Below are 27,751 nucleotides of genomic sequence, written 5' to 3'. Positions count from 1 at the left end.
GGAGAGCGACTTCCGGTGTGCACGTGGCTCGTAGCAAAGGGGCGCGGCTTAAGGTTCTTTCCCAACACGGCCGCCGCCGCCCTTCCCAAGATGGCGCCGCTCCCACTTCCGCCCGTGCGGGGAACCCCGCAGCGGATATAGCACCGCCCGTTTCCGGTCCTGCCCCTTTTCGGTCGCTGCCGCCGCACGCCGCCGCCATGCCTGTGAGTGCGCCGCGCCGCCGCCATCCCGCGGTCCCCCCGCACCGAGCGTCCGCGGGCCGGGACGGGCAGCACGGGTCGGGAGGAGCGGGGCGGGGGCGGGAAAGCCGCGGGGGCGCTGGGGGGCCGGGCGGGGCAGGGCTGGCCGCCATCTCGTCGGGCGCGGGGGCGCAAGATGGCGGCGGGCACTGAGCGCTGTGCTCGCAGCTGGCCAAGGACCTCCTGCACCCCTCCCCGGAGGAGGAGAAGCGCAAGCACAAGAAGAAGCGCCTGGTGCAGAGCCCCAACTCCTACTTCATGGACGTCAAGTGCCCAGGTGAGGGAAGGGCGCCCGGCGCTCCCCGGCTCGTCCCGCCGGCCCGGCCCGCCGCCCGACTCCCCGCTTCTCTCCCGCAGGCTGCTATAAAATCACCACCGTGTTCAGCCACGCGCAGACCGTCGTGCTCTGCGTCGGCTGCTCCACCGTGCTGTGCCAGCCCACGGGCGGCAAGGCGCGTCTCACAGAAGGTGGGTGAGCGCCGGCTGCTCCGGTCCCCGTACCCGACGGGCTCCCCGTGAAGCCGCGCTGCTCTGCCGGCCCGAGCGGAGGATGCCGACAGGCCCGCAGCTCGGGGCTCGCAGCAGCCGCGCTGCTCACCGCTCCGTTCTCCCCTCCTTCCCCCCTAGGATGCTCGTTCCGAAGAAAGCAGCATTAAAGCCGCGGCGCCGGGATGGCCGGGGCTGCACACACGGCGGCTGCACGGCACGGAGCCCCGGGGGGCATCCCGGCAGTGTGAGCTGTGCTGTCCCTGCAGCCCCCCCCATCTTGCTGTCAATAAATTTTGGATAAAACAGTCGAATTGGTTTTATTGCTCGTGAAGGGAGGGAGGTGGGGCTGTTGGCTTCTGCTGAGCCGCCACACTGCCTCCACCTTCCCTCAACGGCCAACAGCCGACCTGCGTGCTTCAGCCCAACAGATGAGGGGGGGGAGCTGGGTGCTGCCCTCCCCCCCGCTCACAACACAGCAGCTCCACGCGGTACGAGGGCGCTCAGATTCAGTTCTGCACGCTCCACAGCCCCAGCTGCGTCCTCCTGCCTCCCTGCGTGGGGCCGGGGGGGTGGAAATAGCCTGCGTGGGAAATAAAGGGCTGCACCCCATGTCCACAGAACCTCACAGAACCACACCAAGGTCGGAAAAGAGCTACGAGGCCGTGGGGTCCAATGCCTGCTCTGACCCCTCAAAGTCCCCACAGCTTTGGAGCTTTTCCTCCTGGGCTGGTAATGAAGTCCCTGCGCTGCACCGCTCCGATCCCGCGGTGGGGATGTGAGCCCAGCACTGAGCTGACTGCAGGGCACTCACCTGCCTGAGGCACAGCCGTGTTGGGCACATAAATGAGGGGCACAGCCTGCAGCCTGGCCAGGAAGGCGTTGTATGCTGCTGAAACAGAACCCGGTCAGCACCGTGCCCTCAAAGCTGCCTTAAGAGCTGCCAAAAAGCGGGAGGGGTGGGGGGAAAACGAAGGGAGGAGGAGAGGGACGGGGATGGGCCGAAGGATGCAGGTGTTAATTAGTGGATTACAGAGCTCTGCGCTTACCGAGGTAAGTAACAGCTGTGGATCCCAGGACAGCAAAGAGAGTGAAGAGGAGGATCTGGAAGGAGCTCGCGAGCTGCCGGTGAATTCCTACCGCGCCGCGCTGCCCTGAGGCGCAAAGAGAGGGGAGGTGAGGCACGCACGGACAGCAGCTCTGAGAGCTTCGCCCGGCGGCCTGCGAGGGGCAGCACCTCGGGCTCAGCGTTGCACCGGGACGGCAGCGGTAAATCGGGCCGAATCGCGGCACCGTAAACGGGCACGGGGCCCCGATAGATCCAGAAGCGGGCGCTCACCCGGGGGCTGCTCCGCCGCGACGGCTCTGGCTGTGACCACGTCCCTTTGGCCGGTGAGAGGACAAGAGACGGTGATGGAGACCGCCGGCCCCTGGCGGAGGGAGCTGAAGTCGAGCACACGCACGGCGTAATGCACGAGCCCGGGCTTGTTGGAAAAGAACTCGGGAGGCGCCACTGCCAAGGCTGGAGAGCTGGACTGAACCTGGCGACAGAGAAACGCAGCGTCAGCCGCCGCGGCTGCTGCCGAATGCAGGAAACGGCGACTGCTTTCAGAGCCAGGGGATGAACGACAGAGCCGGACTGGGCGCGCTCAGCAGCCGTGCTGCACGTCCCCGCGGTGGCTGCGCATTTCTGCCCCCAGGAACGGAGACAGAAGAGCAAAGCTTTTCTCCATACCTCCAGTTGTTCCAGCACTTGCTCGGCTCCCAGCACGCTCAGCACGGCGCTCGGCTGCGTGCTGCTGAACGCTAATTCTGAGTGACCGAGGGAGAAGGCAGGGAGGAAAGGAACCAGGATGCTCTGTGTGTCGCTGCTGAGAGAAACCAGGACGTGCACAGAGGCGTCGGTGGTGCTGAGCGCCCGCAGGGCTTCCCTGGGCTGCGGTTTAGCGGTGATTACGCAGACGTAGAGACCTGCGTGGCAGACAGGATTCACAGAATGGCCAGGGCTGGAAGGGACCTCAAGGCTCATGAATCTCCAACCCCTCTGCCACATGCAGGGCCACCAACCTCCACGGTTAATGCTAAAGCAGGCTGCCCAGGGCCCCATCCAACCTGGCCTTGAACACCTCCAAGGACGGGGCATCCACAGCCTCTCTGGGCAGCTGTTCCAGCACCTCACCGCTCTCTGGGTAAAGAATTTCCCCCTGATGTCCGACCTCAGCCTCCCCTCCCTCAACTTAAAAGCATTTCCCTTCATCCTACACACATCAACCCTTGCAGAGAGTTGATTCCCCTCCCCTCTGTAGGCTCCCTTTAGGTACTGAAAGGCTGAATTCGCAACAGAACAAAACCAGAGCGGCAGAACGAAGCGCCGCGTTCTGAGGTCACCTCACCTTCCTGGGTGCTGAACTCGGAGCTCACGTGGAAGACGTCCCCCGCTGCAACGCCCTCCACGCCGCTGCTGAACTTCAGCTGGCACCGCAGGTGGGACTGAGGGACCAAACGCTGCCTGATGGCACCGACCTGAGCGGAGCTGCAGGAGCCTGCAGGGAGAACGCAGGGCTGAATCCATCAGCCTCTCACCCTCAGCAAAACAAGGCCAAGTTTGCCCCACACACAAAGCAGCGCCGGTCGGGTTTCGCCATCGGAATCCCCTGGTCTGGTGCTTCCAGAGGCAGCTCCTACCTTGGAGGGTTTCTCTCCCGCTGCCCGTGGCAATGAGAAGGCGGAAGGCAGAGGAATTGGGAGCGTTGGTTAAAAAGCTTTTCTGAGCAGCCTGGAGATGTAAGCGGGACGAGGCATCGACTGCCACCTGAAAGATGCAAAACAGACACCGAGTCACACGGCTTTTTTCTGTTATCCTACACAACTCACCTAGCTGGATAATTAAAGACTGCTCTGAAGGACACTGAGAGCACGGTGAAACACCTTCAATGGAAATGAGGACCCAGCCCTCCTCGCTTTGTTTCTAGCTGGCCCTTCGCTTGCCGTTTTGTCGCCAGGAGTTTCAGAGCAACTCCGAGTCTGGCCGTCAGTCCCTGCTCTAACAGTGCCCACCTCCAGGGACTGCGTGCATCTCAGCAGCACAGCGCTGCAGGGAACAGCTGAGCTGCTGCTTTTCTTCTTGAGAACAGCAGCATCAGCACACGCACAGACCTGGTGTGCAGAAGCGGGCTGCACCTCTCATAGGACGGCCTGGGTTGCAAGGGAGCACAAGGGCCATCAGCTCCAACCCTCTGCTGTGTGCAGCCCAGGCTGCCCTGAGAACCCATAGGGTGCCACAGGGAGCCATAGGGTGCCACAGGGAGCCATAGGGTGCCATAAGGATCCATAGAATCATGGACTCATAGAATGGCCTGCGTTGAAAAAGAGCACAACAGCCATCAGTTCCAACCCCCTGCTGTGTGCAGGTCTCCAACCAGCAGCCCAGGCTGCCCAGAGAACCCACGGGGTGCCATAGGGATCCATAGGGTGCCACTGGGATCCATGGGATGCCATAGGGACCCAAAGAATCATTGACTCATAGAATGGCCTGGGTTGCAAAGGATGACAATGTTCACCTCATTCCAACCCTCTGCTGTGTGCAGGGTCACCAACCAGCAGAGCAGGCTGCCCAGAGAACCCATAGGGTGCCATAGGGATCCATAGGGTGCCATTAGGATTCATAGAATCATAGAATCCTAAGATGGCCTGGGTTGCAAAGGAACAGAACAGGCATCAGCTCCAACCCTGCTGTGTGCAGGGTCGCCAACCAGCAGCCCAGGCTGCCCAGAGAACCCATAGGGTGCCATAGGGATCCATAGGGTGCCATAGGGACCCAAAGAATCATTGACTCATAGAATGGCCTGGGTTGCAAAGAAGCACAATGTTCACCTCATTCCAACCCCCTGCTGTGTGCAGGGTCACCAACCACCACTGCAGGCTGCCCAGAGAACCCATAGGGTGCCATAGGGATCCACAGGGTGCCATACTCATAGAATCATCAGAGAATCCTACAATGGCCTGGGTTGCAAAGGAGCACAGCGGCCATCAGCTCCAACCCTGCTGTGTGCAGGTCTCCAACCAGCAGCCCAGGCTGCCCAGAGCCACATCCAGCCTGGCCTCCAATGCCTGCAGGGCTGGGGCATCCACAGCCTCCTTGGGCAACCTGTGCCAGCGCCTCACTGCCAGCGCCTCACCGCCCTCTGTGCAGGCTGCTCTCTGCCCTATGGAATGGTGCTAAATACCTCTCTGTGTGTCTTCACAATCCCTGGGATATCAAGGAAGACAAGAGCAGTTCCAGAGCTCCTCGCTAACGCTGCTCCACTCATGTTGTCTATGATCAGCACGGAGGGGGGGGAAACGTGCCACGTCCCCGGGTCACCTGCAAACATTGGGCTGCAAGTTGGCTGCACTGCATGGCGGCTTCAGTCAGAGCCCCTGCAGGGCTGAGGAGCTGCGTTCAGCCAGCAGTGAGCACCACAAATCTCTTCCCGTGCATCTCTGGAGGTCCTACAGAGGTCTGCTCCTTGTAGGCCTCCTCAGGGCAGCTCCTTCCCAGCACTGCCCAGCTAAAGACACCACAGCAGCGCCTGCTAATTCAGAGGGCTTCATTCACCTCAATAAATCAGGACCATAAACTGGAAGGTTAAGTTTGGGGTTCAGCAAGTAAGAAGAATGCTCAAGTGAATGTGAACGGAACGGGAGAAAGCCGCCTGCATTCCTTGGGAGGCTCCCTGCTTCTTCTGATTCTAAAAATGCCATCAGAGACTTCATTTACCATGCAGCTCTGATTAGCCAGTGACAAAGGCACAGAGGCAGGCCTGCCGCCCCATTACGCAGGAGCAGTTAAGGAAGGCTTTGTTCCAGCACCACTGAGTTGCCCCGGGCGGCCCGTCCTCTGAGTGTGTATAAAACAGCCATTCTGAAGTTGGGGAAAAAGGGAAAAATGCTCTTTTTGTGTTAAAGATCATAAAATCGGGCCCACGCTTGAACTCCGAAGAGGCGAGGAAGTGAAGCCCTCCTGCAAACAGGAGGCTGCGAGCATCAGGGATGCGTGCAGCTCCATCCCCACCCCGAGGCACAGCTCCCATCCCAGGGAAGATTCAAGGCTTCACAACTCGCAGAGGCGTCCCGTTAAAACCCCACCAGCCCGGCCTTCCTCTGCTCCTGCACGCAAAGCAGCCCAGCTACAGCAAAAAGCAGACCAACCTTCCTGGCTGACGAGGGGCGAGCTGAAACAGACAACATCTCCTACCGCGAGGGCTCCGGGCAGCTCTGGCTCGATGGCGCACTGCACGGGCACAGGGATGCAGTCCACCACCCCTGGCTGCCTCCTGTCCCGCACAGTCAGGAGCGTCACTCCTCTGCTCACGGCCTGGGCAACGTAGCTGTGATTCTTATTTGCGGGTCTAATGAGCAGCAAGTCGTCTCTGGAAACAGAGAGGGAAGTGCTGTAAGTCCCCCCTGGTGTTGTCTCTGTCAACAGGTTGTCTCCTGCTGTTTGTTTCCCACACGTTGCCACGGAATTGGTGAGGGGCTCTCGATTCTCAACAGCTGGTTTGGAACGTGTTTCAGGTTCAAGACGGATCTCTGCATCTCCGTTGTCGCTCGTGACGTCAAAGGGGCCGCAGGCAGCTCTCAGGACCGTACCTGTTCACAGCCAGCTGCAGCTGGGCGTGCTGGGCGTGAAACTTCTCCCCGATGCTGTTGTAGAACTCCACTGCAATGAGCAAAGACATTCCCAGGGGGAAGGCGGCCAAGGGAACGCCGCTGCCGCTACGGATTTGGGGACCAACGTTTATCTTGATGTAGGAAATGGGGGCGACCTGGAAAAGGAAAGGTGCTGAGCCAAGGTGCTGCCCTGTGTGAGGCCTGGTGGCTGAGCGCTGCCTGAGTCTCACCTGGATGCTGGTTACGATCGTCTGATTGACTCCAAAGAGCTCCAGGGAAATCACCTCCAGCGCAGCAATGCCTGGGATGGGCCCGGCCCTCAGGAGCCCTTGCTCGCGTTCCTCGAGGACCGAGGAGTTGGGGTAACACTGCAGGATCTGGAAGCTGACAGACACAGCCCCTTCCCTTGGCCAGGAACAAAAGCAAGAAGATTCTGTTAGATTTGCACAGCCTGGAAGTTCGTTTCACCCTCGAGCAACGAGCAGCAGCAGCTCGTCTTCTCTTTCTTTTTTTTTCTCCTGACTGAAAACGTTCAGGGTGGCTCCCAAGTTCCTCAAGACCAACATCTCAACAGAACTGACCACCAAAACCCCAGCAGGACAGGCAGATAGCAAAGCCTGAGATCTTTTCTGGAGGCAGGAATTGAGGAGTTTGCTTTTTTAACCACGTCGCTGTTGGAGCTCAGCAGGGGATGTTTCACCCCCTTTAACAACCTGAGGAGTGTTTTCTGCTCTGTGCTGAACTACACTCAACACATTCTTTCCAGACAGCAGCTTGAAGCAGAGCATGCTTCAAATTCCCAGCTTTGGAGCAGGAAATATGTCAGACTCTGCTGAGTATCTCGGGACAGGAAAAATGAGCTAAGAGGCAGCTGCACGTGCTGCCAGGAGAGAAGCACAGCTTCGCAGGTCAGCTGCCCTGCGTTCTGGGTTTTCCTTCCTGTGTCTACCTGTTTGTGTACAGCTTGAGTTGAGAATTCGTGGACATTAAAATTTGCTCAGTGGAAAACAAGGGAGGGAATACAGACAGCTTTTCAAACACCTACAGGCAGAACAAAAAGAAATTATTACACAGAGACACCGAGAAATGGATTAACAAGAGCTGGAAGTCAGGAGTGAAGGAAAAGCAGTTCCTGGTCACCACAAGAGCAGACAAGGAGGTGCAAAGCTCTCCTTGCAGCCGTGCCCAACACGTGCGCCCCAAATGAAGCCTTCCTGCTGCTCCTGCTCTTGCAGGCTGCCCCCAGGTGTCTCCCACTCCAAACAGAGCCTCTGCAAGGAGCCCCTGGCACGTACCAGGACCTGCACTTCGTCTGACAGCTCAGCCACGTTGCCTTCAAACTGCCCAGCAGACGCGTTCAGGCACTGCACCTTCACCCTGATGCCTGTTCTACCTGCCGCCTTCGTGCGCACGACCATAGCGACGTTGTTCTGCGCTGGGAGCTGAATGGAGACCTGTTAAGAGGCAGCTGAGCTGCAGGCCAACCCGTCTTTGGATCAACAACTGCCTACATGCTCCTGTCCCACCTCCTGAGGCCTTCAGCCACGCGCTGTGCTGTGAGGCCACTCTTGGAGGCTTCTCCATACCTCCCTGTGCCGAGGAAGCAGCTCCAGGACGTCTCTTTTGCTCACTGACCACTGGAAACTCAGCTCTGGGTTGGCGTTGCTGAAGGAAAAGGGAGTCAGCATGTTGTTCAGCCCCACCACGAAGACTGGCATCTGCAGAGGAACAACAGTCACCAGAGAGAAGTGTCACAGAGGAAGAATGCTGTCAGCAGCGGGCATCTGAGCTTCCCTGCGGCCTGGGCTTCTTGGCCCAATCCTGTACAAAGGGCAGAGCTCATTACATGGGGCTAATTACATGGGGCTCATTACATGGGGCTCATTACATGGCATTAGCAAGCGAGTTGAACCCCTGCAACTCACAGGAGGGGAATTACATCTGATACACAGGTGATGAACTCACTGCAGCACTGCATTCTCTGCAGTCCTTTAGAATACAAAAGAAACCCTCCTCAACCTGGCTTAAATGCCTGGCAGCAGCGAGGAGGAGGTCGTAACCTCTCCCCACCCAAAATCCACTGAATGTGTATTTCAAGACCTGAAATCAGCCCCTGCATCTCCAGGGAAACCGAGAGGAAAGGAAAGGTTGCTGTTTTGGAGCAGAGCAGCTCTCTGAACGCACCCAGCCCTTCTGCAGCAGCTGAGAAATTCCGTTTTTAAACACGCATTCCGCTCTGTCTGCAAAAAAAATCCTCCCTCAGAATCTCTCATTTGGTTTTAAAAGCACTGCAGGCACACGACAGCCCTCCAAATCTCCACAAAGGAATTCCAGACAGCGCTCTGCTACAACGCAGCTCCCTCCGGCCGCTGTGACGTGGCATTCCAGGCTCCTCACCAACCCACATCCATCTCTGCTGCCCTCACGCTCACACAGAGCTGCTTCCCAGCCCAGAAATCCAGTTCAGGGCAGAGCTGTAGGCTGCAAGACCTGAATTCCATGTGAGCAGCTGCATAGGGCTGGTGCTTGTCTCTAATCTAACGGTGCTACTTTCTGCTGCACGCTGGGATGAACGAACTGGAAAGCAAAGGAGTTCCTTCTACTGATGGCTGCACTCCAGTCAGCACTGAGCTCAGGGTTCAGAACCGCAGGCATTTGTTCATCCGTTTATTAAGAATCTTCCTTATCTTTTGGCCATGGGAAGCTTTCAGTGAGGGCCACGGTACCTCAGTGCCTGCGATCAGCCTCGCGGAGGGGACGTGAATTCGTACAGCGTTTAACTGGATCACTTCCAGCTCCACTCGATCCTGCAAAGCACAACAGCACTTCAGCACGGCGACGTCTGCACAGCATCACAGAATTGGAAGGGTTGGAAGGGAGCTGCAGAGCTCATGGAGTCCAACCCCCTGCCAAAGCAGGTTCCCTACAGCAGGTCGCACAGGGAGGCATCCAGGCAGATCTGGAACATCTGCAGAGCAGGAGACTCCACCACCTCCCTGGGCAGCCTGTGCCAGTGAGCAGTGGGACCCATAGAGACACGTTGGGACCCATGGAGACACATTGGGACCCATTGGGACCCATAGAGACACGTTGGGACCCATAGACTCCACCACCTCCCTGTGCAGCCTGTGCCAGTGAGCAGTGGGACCCATAGAGACATGTTGGGACCCATAGAGACACATTGGGACCTATTGGGACCCATAGAGACACGTTGGGACCCATAGAGACACATTGGGACCCATTGGGACCCATAGAGACACGTTGGGACCCATAGACTCCACCACCTCCCTGTGCAGCCTGTTCCAGTGCTCCGTCACCTCACCTCAAGAAGTCCTTGCGCACATTGGTGCAGAACTTCCTATGCTGCAGTTTCCGGCCGTTTCCCCTCATTCTGTCTCCACTCCCCACTGAAAAGAGTCCAGCCACGCCATTCTGCCCCCCACACCTCAGATATTCACAGACCTGGATCAGGTCCCCTCTCAGCCTTCTTTCCTCCATGCTAAACAGACCCAGTTCACTCAGCCTTTCTTCATAGCAAAGATGCTCGAGGCCCCTCACCATCTTTGTGGCCCTCCACTGGACTCTTCCCAAGAGCTCCCTGTCTTTTTTGTACTGGGCAGCCCAGACCTGGATGAGGCAGTGCTGCAGATGAGGCCTCACCAGGGCAGAGCAGAGGAGGAGGATCACCTCCCTCGACCTGCAGCTCTGCCTCCCAAGCACGCTGCCCTGGCTGCTGCCCTGTCAGGCAGGGTAGAGGCTGCCAGCACCTCCCCACGGCCAGCCTGCAGCGCTGCTGACCGCTGCCCAGCCCAACACACGGAGGTTCCTTGTGGAGCTCTTGGATTCCCGCTGCCTTTCACTGCATCCCTCTGGGGGCGCCAGAAAGCAAGGAAGAAGAGTGGAGAAGTTTCCCCCCCCTTGGGACGGCCGTCTCTCCTGCTTGTGACTGTTAAGACCGTTTTTACCGATGACAAACACCAGATCCACGTGCCTTTAACGGCAGGTTTTTTTTTTCCCAGGCCAGCTTTTCAAGGTCTGGCTACCAACGCGATTCAAAAGGCTGACAAAGGGAAGAGGGAGTAAAGAACGCAGCGGGAAGATACCTGTGAAAACACGGTCACTCTTCCTGTGTCTTCGCTGACCACCTGAACGCTGCCCTGGATGCTGGCTCTTCCCACTGCCTTTGCTGTTACGTGTCCGAGGCAGCTGACCTCAGCCACGGAGCGGTTGGAGACAGAGAAGTGGATGATGGACCGTGGCTGGGGACCACCTTCAGACATCACCTGAAGCGCGTTTAAACAGGCGAGCCGTTCATTAAGCCAGACATCAATTAGCAAATCCCCACGCTGCTGCTGCGAGGGGAGGAATCGACATCTCCGGCTGCCTGTCCCACGCCTCTCCCACCGCTTCAAAGGACACAAAGTCCACCACGCAGCCACGTCCCCACACCCTCTGAGTGCACAGCACCAGGACGGCATCACGGCCCAGCAGCACCCTGCTGACTCTGCGTCCGCAGCACCCAGCTCTCCCATCCCAGCACTCAGAAGCAGCACGCAGCACCACCGAAGCTCAATTCAGCAGTCAAGGAGGGCTCTGGGATGCGCAGCGCTGAACTGAGGTCTGATCACTGCCACAGGGCAGGATTTGGGAGCAGGACCACTAATAGGATTTGGAGCCTTCCCTCCTAAGCTTAATTAAGCTCTTTTCACCACATGAATCGTATCGTGAAATACTAACGGGGAAAGGAAGCAAGAAAAAATGCTCACCTGCATCATATTGTGTGGAATAAGGGTAATTTTCCTTGGGATCAGTTTAAACGGAGGAAAGACCTGGCAGAAGGGAAGGGATTCTGCTGTAAACCATTACACGTGTTTTTCTATACACCAGACGGAGTACAGAGGCTGCTGGCGCTCAGTTCACGTCCAAGGGGATCTGGGGATAGCCTTGCACAGAGCTCTCTAGTGAGGGCAGTGCTTCTGCCTTCCGAATGGAAGGGCTGGCAGAACAAGGGGCCACGCTGCCAAAACGCAATCAGCAGAGAGCTGCTCTCATCTCCCCTGAAGCACTTGGAACACAAGGATTCCACAGCAGCCAAAAAAAGAGCAGATCTCAGAGCTGTGCGTCCTCACCTCAAGTTTCCGAGGAGCAGAAGTGATTTTTCTGCCCGTCCTGTCCCAGGCTGTAGCTACCAAAGTCGTGTGGCCCACGGCAACAGCATGGAGTACGTGCAGCTGGGAATATTCTCCCACTTCCTCCACTTGCCTAGAAGACACTTCAGCATGACTCCACTTCTCATTTCCTGTGTTATAACTATGAGATAAGTTGGGCAGGAACTGCTGAGCTGGCAAGTTACAACAGAGAGGCTTGTATTGCCCACAGCACACAGCTCTGAATGGCAAAACACCACGTAATAAAGACAATAAATGTGAGGGAATCGACTCCTTGGTCGAAAGAGGAACGGATGGACGGAGCTACCAGGCCTGAAGTAACGCAAATAGTTCCCCTGGAGTTCTCAGGTCTGTTCGAACCATAGAATCATAGAATCATAGAATCATAGAATCACAAGGTTGGAAACGACCTGTAAGAGCATCTGCTCCAACCGTCTCCTCATCACCATTGCCACCACCGGCACCAAACCACATCACACAGCTCCTCATCCAGACGCCTCTTGAGCACTGCCAGGGACGGCGCCTCCACCACCCCCCTGTGCAGCCATTGCAGTCCTGACCACTGAGAGAAAAAGTTCTTCCTTATGTCCAACCTAAACCTCCTCTGATACAACTTGCGGCCATTGCCCCGTGTGCTGCTCATTGCCTGGGAGAAGAGGCCAAATCCCTCTTCACCCCAACCTCCCTTCACGCAGTCGCAGAGCACAGTCAGGTCCCCCTGAGCTCCTCTTCTCCACACTGAACCCCAGCTCCCTCATCCGCCCCTTATCTTTGTGTTCCACACCCCTCACCATTTCATTGCCCTTTTCTGCACACGCTCCAGGACCTCAACATCTTTCCTGCAGTGAGGAGCCCAAAACTGAACACAGCACCGGAGGTGCGGCCTCACCAGAGCTCAGCACAGGGGATGCTCAGCTCCCTGCTCCTGCTGGCCATTCCTCATGCAGGCCAGGATGCCGTTGGCCCTTTGGCCACCCGGGCACCCTGTGGGCTCCTGTTCAGCCCAGCATCCACCAGCACCCCCAGGTCCTTCTCTTCTTCACTCACAGCCGCTCATCCCCAAGCCTGCAGCGCTGCATGGGGTTGTTGTGCCCAAAAGCAGGACCCGGCACTTGGCCCTGTTGAACCTCAGCCCATTCACCTCAGCCCAGCGATCCAGCTTATCCAAATCCCTCTGCAGGGCCTCCCTGCCCTCAGGCAGATCCACACCGCCTCCCAGCTTGGTGTCACCTGCAAACTGAGGGTGCACTCAATGCCCTCATCAGGTCATCAATGAAGATATTAAACAGGATGGGCCCCAGCACCGAGCCCCTGGTTTTCCTCACAAGGTGAATATTCTCAGCACTCTTTGGAACGGCCCGGCCCGACGCAATACTCACCCAAGGGTCACAACAGGAGCCGCTGCTTGCAGCTGCAGCTTCATGTACTTGAAGTATTTACTCTGCAGGGGAAGTCGCTGAAAACCCAGCACTCGAACAGTGGCCGTAACGGGGCTGCCAACCTCAGCCTGCATTGAAAGGGAAGAGGGAGGAAGGGAAGGAGCAACTTGCACCCTTCCTTGCTCTGGATGCGAGATGCCAAGCCCGATCTCGTGGTCTTGGCTCTGCTGGGTGGGCAATGCATCCCATAATAGCGGCTTTTAGGAACAGCGGGGCTTCCCCAGGGCTGTCTCACCTTTTCAGTGAGATCCACCTCCACCTCGAGCACATCAGACACATGCACGTGGGCCACGACTGGAGGCAAGGAGGCCAAACAGGAATCGTGGATTTGCAGGCTTAAAAATCCAGGCTGCAAAGGGGTGACCTGCAAGGAGAGCAAACAGGCACGGCCGTAGCAAGGGGAGAAAACGTTTCCCTCTCTGCTACAGAAATGAGGCGCTGGGCTCAAACCCAGCTGCACCGATGGCTGAGCACAGCTGCGGGATTTGGCTCAGCTCACACAGCTCCCCCAGGATCCCTCCTGCACCAAGCGAGCCGTGCGCTGTCCTGGGGGACCTCTGGGTCCGGTCTTGTTCAACATCTCTACATCGAGTGCTGTGTCCAGTTTTGGGCCCCTCACTGCAAGAAAGATATTGAGGGCCTGGAACGTGTTCAAAGGAGGGCAACAAAGCTGCGAGGGGTCTGGAGCACAGGGCTGATGAGGAGAGGCTGAAGGAGCTGGGAATGTTCAGCATGGAGAAGAGGAGCTCAGGGGGGACCTCATTGCTCTCTATGACTGCATGAAGGGAGGCTGCAGTGAGCTGGGGGTCAGCCTCTGCTCTCGTGTCATCAGTGATAGGAGCAGAGGGAACGGCTTCAAGCTGCGGCAGGGGAGATTCAGGCTGGACATGAGGAAGTATTGCTTGTCAGAAAGGGTGGGCAGGCACTGCAATGGATGCCCAGGGAGGTGGGGGAGGCACCGAGCCTGGGGGTGTTGAAGGAAAGGCTGGATGTGGTGTTGAGGGACGTGGTTCAGTGGGAGCTGTTGGTGATGGGGGAACGGTTGGACTGGATGAGCTTTGAGGTCTTTTCCAACCTTGGTGATTCTATGATTCTATGATTCTATCTTCATCAATGACCTTGATGAGGGGATGGTGGCCACCCTCAGCAAGGTTGGTGATGATACGAAATTGGGAGAATTGGCTGACAGCCTGAAGGCTGTGCTGCTATTCAGCGAGAGCTGGACAGGCTGAGAGCTGGGCAAAAAAAAACTGGATGAGGTTTAACAAAAGCAACTGTAGAGTCTTGCATCTGGGGAAGAATAATTGCATGCACCGGTACAGGATGGGGGATGAGCTGCTGGAGAGGAGCTCTGCAGAGAGGGACCTGGGTGTCCTGGTGGACGACAGGTTGCCATGAGCCAGCAGTGTGCCCTTGTGGCCAAGAGGGCCAATGGCATCCTGGGCTGCATTGCACAGAGCGTGGCCAGCAGGTCGAGGGAGGCGATCCTCCCCCTCTGCTCTGCCCTGCTGAGGCCTCATCTGCAGCACTGCGTCCAGGTTTGGGCTCCCCAGCACAAAAAAGACAGGGAGCTCTTGGGAAGAGTCCGGCAGAGGGCCACAAAGATGGTGAGGGGCCTGGAGCATCTCTGCTATGAATAAAGGCTGAGTGAGCTGGGTCTGTTCAGCCTGGAGAAAAGAAGACTGAGAGGGGAGCTGATCCAGGTCTGTAAATATCTGAGGTGTGGGGGGCAGAATGGCGTGGCTGGACTCTTTTCAGTGGGGAGTGGAGACAGGAGGAGGGGAAACAGCCGGAAACTGCAGCATAGGAAACTGCACCAATGTGTGCAAGGACTTCTTGAGGTGAGGTGACGGAGCACTGGAACAGGCTGCACAGGGAGGTGGTGGAGTCTATGGGTCCCAACATGTCCCAATGGGTCCCAACGTGTCTCTATGGGTCCCAATGGGTCCCAACGTGTCTCTATGGGTCCCAATGGGTCCCAATGTGTCTCTATGGGTCCCAATGTGTCTCTATGGGTCCCACTGTTCACTGGCACAGGCTGCCCAGGGAGGTGGTGGAGTCTCCTGCTCTGCAGATGTTCCAGACCTGCCTGGATGCCTCCCTGTGCAACCTGCTGTAGGGAACCTGCTTTGGCAGGGGGTTGGACTCGATGAGCTCTGCAGCTCCCTTCCAACCCCTACAATTCTGTGATGCTGTGATTCTGAGCACTGCTGGCTTCCACTTCCAAGCCACACGGCAGCCAAAAGTTCAGCCTTTGTCCCCTGGCAGTGAGATTACATTGCTCTCTCTCAAATAAAACCTGGGAAGTTTTGACTTCTGCCTCAGCCACAAACTTCTGCCCTCTGGGTCCCAACCGACCGGCTGCAACTGCAGGTACTGCAGGAGGACACAGCAAACTGCAGGAGGGGATTTTTGTAAGGAACCACATCACATCTCAGCCCAGCCAGGAGACAGGGGAAAAAAAGACAACAAAAAGCAAAGCGAAAGATTGATTTCCTCCTTTTTTTTTCCTCTGAGGTTGAACCTTCCTCAACACTGCAGTGCGAACCCCTGCACAGCGCTCACCTCGATGGCGCCGTCTGCCTCCAAGTATCTCACGTTCACTATTCCCTCCTTGCTGCTGTTGACCAGGAAGTATCCAGAACCTTCCACAAGACTGAACAGCTCCTGCCAACGAAAACAAAACCCCAGCAAAGAACTGAGCCCTGAGGTTTCACTGCCAAACGTGAAGGCAGCACTTGTTGCACACACCTTCACAGACCCTGCAGGCACAACGGTGCCGTTACCTTGACAGCAGGGTGGTTCAAGACGGTGACATTAGCAGGCAGAACCGTCACGTCCTCAACCAGCAGGAACTCCACGGAGGTAAATAAGCCAGACGGTGCCTAGGAACACAACGAAACCAGAGCAGCGTTCCATCAGAGCTGCTCCAGGTTACAAAAGCAGCACTGGCTTCCTCCCCTCCAACAGAAATGACGATGCAGGTTGCAGACGGGCATTTCTCCTGACAGCAATCTCTGCCCGTGAAGCTGCAAAGGTTGGCATTCAGGGCTGAACATGAAGCCTTACTGCGTTACCACCGACATCTGTCCCCAAAAGCTCAGGCCCGCTGTCCCCCACAAAGGCTCCTCACTGCTCACCCGTGGGCCACCACTGCTGCTGTACTTCACGAAGCTGACTTCAACACGAACAGTTCCTTTCATCTGATGCACTTCTAGAAGCTGATGTCCTGCAAGCAACAGACGACAAAAAAAAAAAGAAACCAAAACCCTCCAGAAATACTTTTAAACAAGACGGTGAAGATTTTTCAAGTTTCGCTGCGTTCCTGAGGAACAGCTTTGAATATCAGCCTGTCAGTGATGCCCCCAAAGCCCAGCAGTACCGTGCAGCCTGCTCTGCCCGCTGCCGTCGTCCTTCACCGCCATCCTGGTGGCTCTGGCGTCAGAGAAGTGAGCCAGGCTCCTGTTGGATGACTTCCAGTGCAGCACCAGCGAGCTGAAGTTGTCAAACTTGCGCTGCTGCCCATCAAAGACCGCCAGCTCCAGCTCTGTGCTCCTGCGGCTGGAAATGGGGACCTGCACACCAAGGAGGAGCTCCATCACGGCTCATCGCCTGGCTTTACAAGGAATGTTTCCTCTTCCTGAACAAGAATCAGTCAGACTGCAGTGACAGCATTCTGGGCAGTGGCTGCTTCCATCTCCAAGCTACAGCTTGATCACCCAACGTACTGCAGGGATTCCTCTCAGAGCTTTCCTGCTTGCAACATCAATTACTGCCAGGCCAAACACGACGGGCAAAGGAATTTTGTCAGCAAAGGGCCCAGGCCATCATTTCATAGAATCACAGAATCCTACAATGGCCTGGGTTGCAAAGGACCACAATGTTCACCTCATTCCAACCCCCTGCTGTGTGCAGGGTCACCAACCACCACTGCAAGCTGCCCTGAGAACCCATAGGGTGCCATAGGGATCCATAGGGTGCCACAGGGATCCATAGGATGCCATAGATACCCATGGGGGGCCATAGGGACCCATAGAATCATTGACTCATAGAATGGCCTGGGTTGCAAAGGCCCACAGCGGCCATCAGCTCCAACCCCCTGCTGTGTGCAGGGTCACCAACCACCAGACCAGGCTGCCCAGAGAATCCATAGGGTGCCACAGGGATCCATAGGGTGTCATTAGGATTCACAGAATCATGGACTCATAGAATGGCCTGGGTTGAAAAGGAGCACAACGGCCATCAGCTCCAACCCCCTGCTGTGTGCAGGTCTCCAACCAGCAGCCCAGGCTGCCCAGAGCCCCATCCAGCCTGGCCTCCAACCCCTCCAGGGATGGACGGGGCATCGCAGCCTCTCTGGGCAGCTGTTCAGCCCCTCACCGCTCTCCCAGCACACAACTTCCCTGACCCCCAGCCTCCAGCTGCCCTCCCTCCGCTCCCAGCCCTTCCCTGGCCTGCTCTCATCTCCCCTGCCCAAGAGCTGCCTCCCCTCCTGGCTGCAGGCTCCCTGCAGGCGCTGCAGGCTGCACTCAGCTCAGCCCCAGCTCCTCTTCTCCATGCTCAACGAGCCCAGCTCCCTCAGCCTGGCTTTGCACGGAGCTGCTGCAGCCCCTGCTCATCCCCGCGGCTCCTCTGGCTCCTCTCCCACAGCTCCCTGTTTTTCTCGTGCTGGACGCAGTTCTGCCCCAAGCCTTACCAGCTGCTTGCTGTGCTGTGGCAGCAGACAAGGTGGAGCAGCTCCATACGACGGGCTCACAGCCATGCTGACAGGAGCAGCACAGATGAACGTCACCACGGCTGACTCCACAGCAGGTGCGGGGTTCAGCAGCCCAGCCCGGTTCCCTGCACGGAACGTGAGCACCTGCAGGGACACACAGAGAGCTGCAAGGCGCCCAGATCAGCCGCAGAGGGCAGAAAGAAACAGCCGTGCCTTCAGATGCAAAGCTGACATCAGGTGCGCAGAGCCAAAGGATGCGCAGGACGATCAGAATGGTTGGAAAAGACCTGGCAGATGATCGGGTCCAGCTGCCACCCCATCACCACGCTGCCCACCACCCCGGGTCCCTCGCCCTGTGGCCAGGCACGCTGCCACTGCTGCTAACTGCCATCGTAGTCAGGACGCAGATGAGCAGAAAGAGCAGAAGCAGCACCTGCAGCACAGGTTGTGAGATGCTAAGAACCCTCTGCCTTCTGGCTCCTGCATCGTGTTCTTGAGTTTAATACTGAACCCATCACCACATTTGGATTCTGAAAGGAGTTTTCTCTGCAAAAAGCAGCTCTCCCCCACCCCTACTGACCGTGTCCCATTCCTAGGGTTAGCTGGGTATCTTCCCAAAATGTTTTTTCACCTTGTAGAAGTTTCTGTGGGCAGTTTGGAGGGAAGTTGCACCGCGGCTGTCTGTGCATTAGGACAGAAGCACCAGCCTGAACAGGACCCCTACCGTCCTTTCCCCAAACACAGCTCTGAGTCAAACAACAAACCAACAAGTGTAAGAAGAGTGAAATCCTTTGTGAGCAGAGCCAGGCTGTGAGCTCCCTATTCAAGGGAAATGGGAGACTGAAGGTGCGAATCTACCCAGCCTGCAGCTCCTGATGAAGTTCAGAACGCTCCTCACCTGCTCCCCCAGCTCCAGGCACGCCGCACGGTACACGTACTGCTTCACTTTCCTTTGGGTTGGCAGGCGGATTTGCACCACCTCAATTTTACTTCTATGTTCTACAGTCAGTTCCGAAAAGAAACGGGACGGTTCCAGAACCCACGGCCCTGGGCCACCCTCAAAAACAATCTCCTTGGTTGCCTTCCAGGTCACCAGAGCCACCTCCGCCGGGTTGACGGCCTGAGAACGTGAAGAAAAGCAAAGCAGGAATTCCTCTTTATGTGCCATCCGTCAGCGGGGCGTTCAAGTCAAAAAGAGACCAAGAAGAACCACTGATGGCACTGCAGGCCTGCAACTACTCCAGCAACATCAGGGATGTTTAAGGTCAACCCCCAGGGCTCTGTAATGCTGGAATGAAGTCATGCACACGCACGACAAGCAGACAAGAAACTGCAGATTGTTATAAAATATCCCCATTTTTCTTCTGCGTTCATTTCTTCCAAGCTGCCCAAGAAATCCAGCTTAGGCCCCACCTCTGAAAGTGCTGATCCAGCAGCATGCAGCTCAGCCTGAAAAACAAAGAGCAGCCAAACACACTGCTGCTCTTCCCCAGAAACTGAAGCCAAGTTCACTCTTAAACCCATTTACTCCCATCCAACAGAACGGATTTTGTTTGTTGCTGTCGGTTAATTCCCAGCTGCAAACAACTCAGGATGCAGCACTGTGCAACGAAGGCTCCTCAGCAGTCAGCGATTCGAACCCAGCACGCACGTCCTCACCTTGAGAGGCTCATAAGCAGCAAACGTTGCACTTGTTTGCAAGGACTGCTGGTGGGCACGAATGCTCACTGTCAGCACTGTGTGTCCCACAGACCTGGCTTCTATTCGGAAGCTGGAGCAGAACGTCCGGTCGGGTTTCTGACGACCTAAAACAGAACGTCTCTCATCTGTGATGAAATTAAGTGCAGGAGAGCCCTTAACATCCTTTGGTTTTCCTAAAGGTTCCCCCAGGTGGCACATTTGATCCCTCAGCCGTTGGGAGACAATTAGAAAAGAGCTGAATGACAGCACGGTTTGGGTTGGGAGGGAGCTCAGGGACGGCGAAGCTGCGACCCCACAGCGCCTGCAAAGCCACCGACCTGCCCACGTCTCACAGCAGCCCAGGCTGCCCAGGGCCCAACCAGCCTGGCCTCCAACCTCTCCAGGGATGGACGGGGCATCGCAGCCTCTCTGGGCAGCTGTTCAGCCCCTCACCGCTCTCCCAGCACACAACTTCCCTGACCCCCAGCCTCCAGCTGCCCTCCCTCCGCTTCCAGCCCTTCCCTGGCCTGCTCTCATCTCCCCTGCCCAAGAGCTGCCTCCCCTCCTGGCTGCAGGCTCCCTGCAGGCGCTGCAGGCTGCACTCAGCTCAGCCCCAGCTCCTCTTCTCCATGCTCAACGAGCCCAGCTCCCTCAGCCTGGCTTTGCAGGGAGCTGCTGCAGCCCCTGCTCATCCCTGCGGCTCCTCTGGCTCCTCTCCCACAGCTCCCTGTCTTGTCTGGGAACCCCCAGCCCTGGACGCAGTGCTGCAGACGGGGCCTCAGAGAGCAGAGCAGATGCTTCAACCCCATCACAGCCTCAGCATTCATTAACAGCTGACAAAGTCCCCACAAATTATACAAAGCACGCTTACGAGAACAAGCATTTTGGAGCTGACCCATCATACCTCCTTCTGCAAGGACAAACACTCCCCTCCTCTCCATGCTTATCTCCAAAGGTAAGAGGGAGCAGTCGGTGAAAGCAATGTACTCCCCCGTTTCCCTGCGTGTGAAGTAAGCCTGGAGAGGAGCCAGCAGCGCGTGCCCCACCTCCACGTCCGCATGCAGCGGCACCAGTTCCAGCTTTGCCAGAGGTTCCACAAACACCTGCATGAGCAGAGCATCAGGAAGCAGCATGAGAGCAGAAAACTGTGACAGCAGGAAACAGCCCACGTCAAAAGATGGGGAACAGATGGATGGCACCTTCGCTTACAAACGCTCTAACAGTTCTGAAGTGACACTAAAGAGGATGCAGAATCAATTCAGCAGTTAAACAGTGCTGCACGAAGCAGCACCTGACACTCGAGATGTAGAAATACTAAGATGCAAGTCCAGTAACGTAAACTGGAAACGGTGCCACCGACAGCAAGCTGCAATAAAAGCCTGCAGAAAACCAAGCCCGGCTCTTCTGAACAACAAACACACTTTGACCTTCAAGCAGAAGCTTTCAGTTTCTCAGCCTGGACAAGACAGCAATTCAGAACAATGAAATCATAAAAGAAAGACTTCCCTGTATTGCTGCGTAATGAAAGGGGTTCTGTGCGTCTCTGGCCTGAAGCGTGCAGTGCCCCTGCGCCAGGCCTCCGCTCACCACTCCCTGCACGGTGACTGTGGCCACAGTTTGATTGGAAGAAACCCAGGAGAAGTTGCCACTGCCTCCCTCCACCTGTGGGAACAGAAAGGAAAGGGGGTGCCATGAATACAGCAGTCCTGGCAACAGGAAGGGGAAAACAACCCTGTGCTCGTGGCTTAGCTGTGCAGCAGCACCAAAGGGTTCTGTTGCCTCTTATGCAACGCTTCCAGCAGTTCAAATCTGCAGTGATGTTGAACGGCGTCCAGCCAAGTAAACGGCAAACGAAACGAAGAACAAAGTGACAAAGCAGCAGAGAGGAAGAAAAAGGAAAGGCGAGGGGAGGGACGAGCGCTGGGGGACAGGAATGGGGCATTTCTGGGGACAGGAAAGCAGCACGTGGGCTTGTCAGCGAGACACGGTACTGCGGAGGGAGGCAGGCAGCTAGCAGCAGAACTGAGCCGGGAGCTCCCAGAACAAGGAGGCCGTCCCAGCTCCCCAAAGCACGCCGGACTTCACCTGGAGCTGGTGCTGATGCAGCACTCCTGCGGGGTGCCACGGGAACGCGAGCAGAGGAGAGGAGAGCCTGATGGGGGGGAACATCTTCACCTCCTGCTCACGGCTGATCGCTGCGGGGAAGGGAGCAGCAGAGCCATCCTGCAAACAGGGGACAAAAGGAAAAGCCCTTTCCATCGGAGCATCCAGAAGACAAACTGCTGGTCTCACAGCGAATCCAGCCTGAACGCAGAATCCCCACGGAAGAGATCGCTGCCACGGCCACAAGCTTAAAAAACACACAGGTGGAATCAAGTGTTTCTTTTGGGGGACTGCAATCCAAACAACCGCACTGCGCTGCGCTGCGGCCCACAGAACACTTTGTATAAAGTTAAAGGCAGGAGTCTGGCTGTATTTGTTTCCTTCACACATTTAATTTCCTTCCCAGGTGCTGAGGCCAGTTGGCACAGTGTGCATTGCTATGAAACCCATCAGCTTCAGCTTGCCTTTCTAACTGCCTGCTTTCTCACTTTTCTAAGGGTCAGTTTTTCCCTCTCGGATGCTCCCAGCTCACCAGCTGCAGGAGTTGCATACAAAGGCCTTGTGGGGAGTAACTCAGGTTGTAGCAGGACAAATACAGCACAGCTCCAATCACAGAGCAGCTCGTTTCCCATGGATGTGAGCAGCACTAGGACACAACCCAAGGGACTGAAGAAACATTCTGAAGAAAAAGCCTGAAGAGCCTGCAGCCAGGAGGGGAGGCAGCTCTTGGGCAGGGGAGATGAGAGCAGGCCAGGGAAGGGCTGGAAGCGGAGGGAGGGCAGCTGGAGGCTGGGGGTCAGGGAAGTTGTGTGCTGGGAGAGCGGTGAGGGGCTGAACAGCTGCCCAGAGAGGCTGCGATGCCCCGTCCATCCCTGGAGGGGTTGGAGGCCAGGCTGGATGGGGCCCTGGGCAGCCTGGGCTGCTGTGAAACGTGGGCAGGTCGGTGGCTTTGCAGGCGCTGTGGGGTCGCAGCTTCGCCGTCCCTGAGCTCCCTCCCAACCCAAACCGTGACTCTGTGAAAATCACAACCATCCTTATCTCTTACCTGCTGAAGGACAGAAAGCAGCTCAGCCCTTATCGCTGTGGTGCCACCTTTTCGGACTCGAACCACGTGGTGAGAGCCGTTAGGAGACGACGTCAGCTCCTCAAAATGCTCCTCAGAAAAGCGGAGGGTCATCCTGAGGTTCTGCAAACGGACCAAAATCAGCCAACGCTGCAGCTCCTCCAAGGGAGCCCAGATTCACTGCACACAAACACCCACAGGGCTGCACTGTCCTGGAGAGCTTTGTAACACAGGTAAGACCGAAGTGCGAGTGGAAATTTGTGCTACAGAGACTGAAGGAGACTGAGGTGATAAAAGCAACAGCCGCTTTCCTTCTCCTGCTCTTTAATCCTGAGTATCCCTGTTAGAAACTACTTTCAGTACACTTGGAATGCTGCGTTCATTCCACGCTCTCCACGACAGCAGCACAACTCATCACAGCAGCCCAGGCAGCCACGCGTTGCTAGCAGGCATTTACTCACCTCAGACAAATAAACCTTGGTGCTGTCCCTGTCATAAACCTCAACGGTGATGGCATAGCGCTGCTGCACCTCCAGCACCCATCTGTCTCCCGGAGAGACGCTGAAACCTGAGATAGGAAACCAAAATCAGCAGCAACCAACAAAAAAAAACCCAAATGGTTGCTATCTTTCATTAAGAACTGTGCTACCACAGTTGCTTTTCTATCTGCAGGATAACCGAGCGATCCCTACTTGGTTTAGAAACTGTAAGTTTGTGCTCTGTTTTGTGCCCCATCAATGGGATGCAATTTTTTGTCATCAATGTCTTTCTGCTGCCAGAAAGCAGAGATTTCAGCACAGCAGGAGGAGCCGCAGCACCTCGAGGCAGCGAACCTTCAGGATGAGAAGCGGTGAGTGAAGCAGAAAGGCGCTCATCGTTCAGCCCCCAAAGCATCCGCCGTCGTGTGAGAACAAATCCCCGAATCCGAGCACACAACCAGAAATATCCATTTCAGCAAGCGGCCCAAAATGGCACAGGAGGCAACCGTGGCACTTTCTTTCCAAGCTCTGAGCCCCAGCGCCTGCTGCTGATGTTCAGCTCAGCTCATTGACTCAGAAAGCAGCCCATCGAACGGGGCAAAGCCGACTTCAGTTCTCAAACCAGAGCACTTGGAGAGATGCGGCCTGCTCCGGCCTTGAGAATGAAGGCACTGATTCGTTACGTGTGATCCTGATCAGAAAAAAACCCAGAATGATGATGTGAGGTGTTAACAACCGAGCTCCTACTTTCTCATTACCTAAAAACCCAGCTTCTACCACGTGGATGGTGCAGTTAGGCAGCCCGGATGCAGCTCGCATGTGAATGTCTTGATTTTTGTATAGGAATCCTGTCAGAGGTTTTTCACTCAGGAGCCTGGTCGCCTTCAGCAAGCTGTAAAACTGGCAGGGTTTAAACACAGAGCAACCGAGGGTGTGGAGTTTGATCTAATTTTCACCTCCTGCCGCCATCAGTGGGGTTTTGTAACTGGATGGAGGAGGAGCCCTTGTGAATAGAGAGAGGAGGAAGGAAGAGAACGGGGAAGGAGAGCAGCGGGGAGCACCGAGCCAAGAGGAAGGAGGAGGCGCACGGGAATCCCTCCAACAAAGCTCAAGCACTCAGAGCCACTGCAAACCAAAACCAAAGCGTCCCTTCACAACCTCTTTCACTCCCGATCTGTGACTGTAAATCAGGGAGAGCTCGGGAGATCGCACAGCTCACTGCAAGAAAGAGATTGAGGGCCTGGAACATGTTCAAAGGAGGGCAACAAAGCTGTGAGGGGTCTGGAGCACAGGGCTGATGAGGAGAGGCTGAAGGAGCTGGGAATGTTCAGCATGGAGAAGAGGAGCTCAGGGGGGACCTCATTGCTCTCTATGACTGCATGAAGGGAGGCTGCAGTGAGCTGGGGGGCGGCCTCTGCTCTCGTGTCATCAGGGATAGGAGCAGAGGGAACGGCTTCAAGCTGCGGCAGGGGAGATTCAGGCTGGACATGAGGAAGTATTGCTTGTCAGAAAGGGTGGTCAGGCACTGCAATGGATGCCCAGGGAGGTGGGGGAGGCACCGAGCCTGGGGGTGTCGAAGGAAAGGCTGGATGTGGTGTTGAGGGACGTGGTTCAGTGGGAGCTGTTGGTGATGGGGGAACGGTTGGACTGGATGAGCTTTGAGGTCTTTTCCAACCTTGGTGATTCTATGATTCTATGAGCTGCCCAGCAGCACAGAGCGCAGCCCACAAGGATACTGCGATGGACCACGACCAGGCCGCTCCGCCCCAGCTGCACAGCTCGCACGGCGCCGCTCCTCCCATCCAGGTTGGCCACGGGCAGGAGCTCAGAGCCCCCAGGAGCAGCAACCTGATCCCGAAGCTCCAGCTCGTAATGCTCCAGAGGAAATTCCAGCTCTGCAAAACACAACAATTGCCGTGGTTTTATAACCACCTCCGCTCTCCTACGAAGCATTCTCTTTCAGCAGGCACGAATGCAAGGACCGAACAGCAACGGCAGCACTCCGTCAGTCTAAAGAAGGAACTGGCTGCTGTTTTCTCCACGCTGGCAGCGTCAGTTCAGTGCTCAGGAGCTGCCACACGTGGAAATCGATTCGCACCCACTCTGCCACCATTCCCCATTTCCACAGGGTGCCGCATTCCAGCACAACGAGGCCCCAGCAGCCAGGCGGCTCAGAACCAGGCTTCATCTCTAAGGCTCAGAAAACCACAACGAATCCACGGCCGAGTCACAGAGCTCAGGAGAAAATGGGGCTCGACGCTGGGAGAACGACTTACCTGTCATCTTCCCCCGCACAACTTTTGCAACTCTGTATTTCACAAGTGCTCCAACCAGGAGGCGAACATCGTGAGCGGGGATCAGCACTATGTGCTCCAGAACCAGCAGGCGTACCACAGCAGCAGCCACTTTCTAAAGGGAAATCAGAAGGCTGCTGTTACCCACGGCCACAAAAGCCAAAGCCGGAAAAAATGACAAAGAAATGCACGTTTTCCATGCAGTTTGCCTTAAAACAGAGGTTTGGATTGCATTTGTTTTTTTCTATCAAGAAAATCGTGGTGATTATTCACCTTGTAGGTCGATTCGTGTATTCGCACTCTTATAACCGCTGCTCCAGTCGTGATTCCTGACACCAGGATTCTGTCTCCTTGTTTTTCTGCTCTTTCCAGCTCAACGATGTGGTTTGGTGGGGAATAGTCAGCTTCCGAGTATTTTAAAATCCTGACAAGAAAACAAAAGTAACCTTGGCTGCCATCTCCGTGACCATTTTGGATTCACTAACGTAGCCAGGCTCGTGTGCCACGAAGCCATTGATCAGGAAGAAATCATTAGCAGAGAACTGTGGAAAAAAGCAGGTAGGAAACACGCCTGGAAGTCTCCAATCACACCCCCAGTTTGAAGCAGAGGAACCACAAACTTAAGCTGGATTCCTTGGGATCCTCCCTGACAGAGATTTAAAACTGCCCAGGGATGAAGCTCAAGCATTTAACCCGATGCATGTGAATTCCTCACCCTAGGAGCACCCCAAGGTGAAAGCAAGCCCTAAACATCCCCCCATCCTTTTTGTCACAGTCACCTTATTTTGTCTGACAATTCGACGCTGTCTACATCCTCATCCTTTGCGACACTCCACTCAAAAACCATTCCTGACAAGCTACTGAACGTGTTGCCTGAAAACAAAAACTCACATGAAGGGGAAAATTCATGCACTCTTGCTAGCTGCCATGGTAAAATCAAACCTCCTTTCCTTCTGAACACGAAGGCAACAAGCAGCATTTATTTCTCAGAGCACAGCTTTGGCGTGGTACTGGGAGAGCCCTTCTCACAGCCGTACCTTTGACATCCAGGGCTCTCACTGCCAGCTCCAGGGGAGAATCCTCCACGTAGATCTCCCGAGTTCGGGACAGAATTTCAATGCTGTTGATCACATCAACCATCACATCGCAGCGGAGAGTGTGGCCGGTGACTGCAGCAAGGGAACATACAGCGCTTCGTTCAGCCCCTGCAGGTTCCTATGGACTCAACAGCTGCGAAAAGCTCTACCAGTGAGAATAATCAATAGCTGCTTTCTCACCCTGCAGAACGTGGCTGAGGTGTTATCACTCATCACAGCTTGTTTTCAACAAAAAAATATCACAATATCGTACGCTTCCATACAAGCCCTAAATCCTACATCACCTCCCACCTCATGAGCCTCTGCTTTTTCACCCACCGTGTTCCTCAGCCATCACAGCACTGCTCAGCCTGGTGGGCTGTGTGGACTGAGCAGACAGCAGGGCTTTCTGGGAGCATGCAGCACCATTCTCATAAAAGGGCTCAGCTGTGACAACGTTGTCGTGCATGGAACGCCTGAAAGACACAAAGACATTCCCTTCTTTGCTTACATGTCTATCTTTACAGCACTGTCAGAGCACTGGGCTCCTCACCGCCCTTGTGGGCAGACTATGGGCCTCTGTTGGGCAGGGCACAGACCTCTGTGAGGCAGATCATAGGCCTCTGTCAGGCAGGCCATAGCCCTCCATTGTGCAGGCCATAGAGCCTGTCAGGCAGGCCATGGGCCTCCGTCTGGCAGCCACACAGCACGGCCACAGCCACTATCACACACGAGGCCCCTGATCCAGGCCCCCACCTCCTCACTGCACCCCGAACCCCTCCGTCCCCACACACCTTTCCACCCCCCCCCCCAGCACTGCTTGCTCCCTCCCTCACCAGGAGTAACAGCCCCCCTCGGCCTCCAGCACGAAAGACACCCTGATCTCCCGGCTGAAGGGCAACAACACTTTGGGCGCATTAAGCTTAAAGGCGCAAGAAGGCACCACGACGAACACAACGAGGGCGAGAAGCGGAAAGCGCCGAGCCCGCCGCATCCTGTTAGCGACGCAAAATGGCGCCGCCCGCAGAGCTCTCTTCCCGCCCTCCTGCAGGCGTCGCTCTGCGCGTGCGCGTTAGGACGACGTGCACCCGGCATCCGCTGACTGCGCATGCGCATTAAGACCACGTGTACCGCATTCGCTGACTGCGCATGCGCGATGCCCCGCCCTCGCAGCGCCCCAATTTCCCTCAGAGCTCGTGCGCGCGCCCCACCTCCCCCCAAGCGCTCCCCCACACCGAACAAAGCGAGGCGACACGGTGTGGAGAGATCGCTTTTTATTTCAAAAGACAGTAAGACAAGTTCTCAATTTAGTATCAAAACACTCGACATGGTTCTTTTGTTTGCTTTTTTTTTTT

General features: G+C 56.2%; 2 protein-coding genes across 2 annotated transcripts; one reads left to right on the top strand and one right to left on the bottom strand.

Moving 5' to 3' along the window:
- Positions 1-183: 183 nt before the first annotated feature.
- Positions 184-1,033, top strand: RPS27 (ribosomal protein S27). The gene is made up of 4 exons (XM_079550993.1): positions 184-203; positions 408-516; positions 597-707; positions 867-1,033. The coding sequence occupies exons 1-4, from the start codon at positions 198-200 to the stop codon at positions 893-895; spliced, it is 255 nt and encodes an 84-aa protein (XP_079407119.1). The 5' UTR covers positions 184-197; the 3' UTR covers positions 896-1,033.
- A 201-nt stretch (positions 1,034-1,234) lies between these two features.
- Positions 1,235-27,390, bottom strand: NUP210L (nucleoporin 210 like; the record flags this gene model as incomplete). Its single annotated transcript, XM_079550992.1, has 40 exons — positions 1,235-1,308; positions 1,540-1,614; positions 1,775-1,879; positions 2,065-2,266; positions 2,461-2,696; positions 3,119-3,268; positions 3,411-3,537; positions 4,952-5,088; positions 5,916-6,136; positions 6,357-6,532; positions 6,608-6,782; positions 7,327-7,418; positions 7,673-7,831; positions 7,964-8,095; positions 9,104-9,184; positions 10,481-10,660; positions 11,144-11,206; positions 11,507-11,639; positions 12,925-13,052; positions 13,220-13,348; positions 15,550-15,651; positions 15,771-15,869; positions 16,125-16,213; positions 16,367-16,559; positions 17,681-17,845; positions 18,600-18,821; positions 19,361-19,506; positions 20,286-20,484; positions 20,888-21,043; positions 21,467-21,604; positions 22,530-22,670; positions 23,009-23,115; positions 23,785-23,853; positions 24,763-24,921; positions 25,303-25,435; positions 25,594-25,744; positions 26,100-26,193; positions 26,358-26,489; positions 26,736-26,872; positions 27,233-27,390. The coding sequence occupies 40 exons, from the start codon at positions 27,388-27,390 to the stop codon at positions 1,235-1,237; spliced, it is 5,565 nt and encodes a 1,854-aa protein (XP_079407118.1).
- Positions 27,391-27,751: the final 361 nt, after the last annotated feature.

The sequence above is a fragment of the Tetrao urogallus genome (genome assembly GCF_951394365.1).
Source record: "Tetrao urogallus genome assembly, contig: SUPER_28_unloc_3, whole genome shotgun sequence".
Lineage (NCBI taxonomy): Eukaryota > Metazoa > Chordata > Aves > Galliformes > Phasianidae > Tetrao > Tetrao urogallus.
Note: the sequence above shows the minus strand (reverse complement) of the source record. Positions and strands in the feature narration are given on the sequence as shown.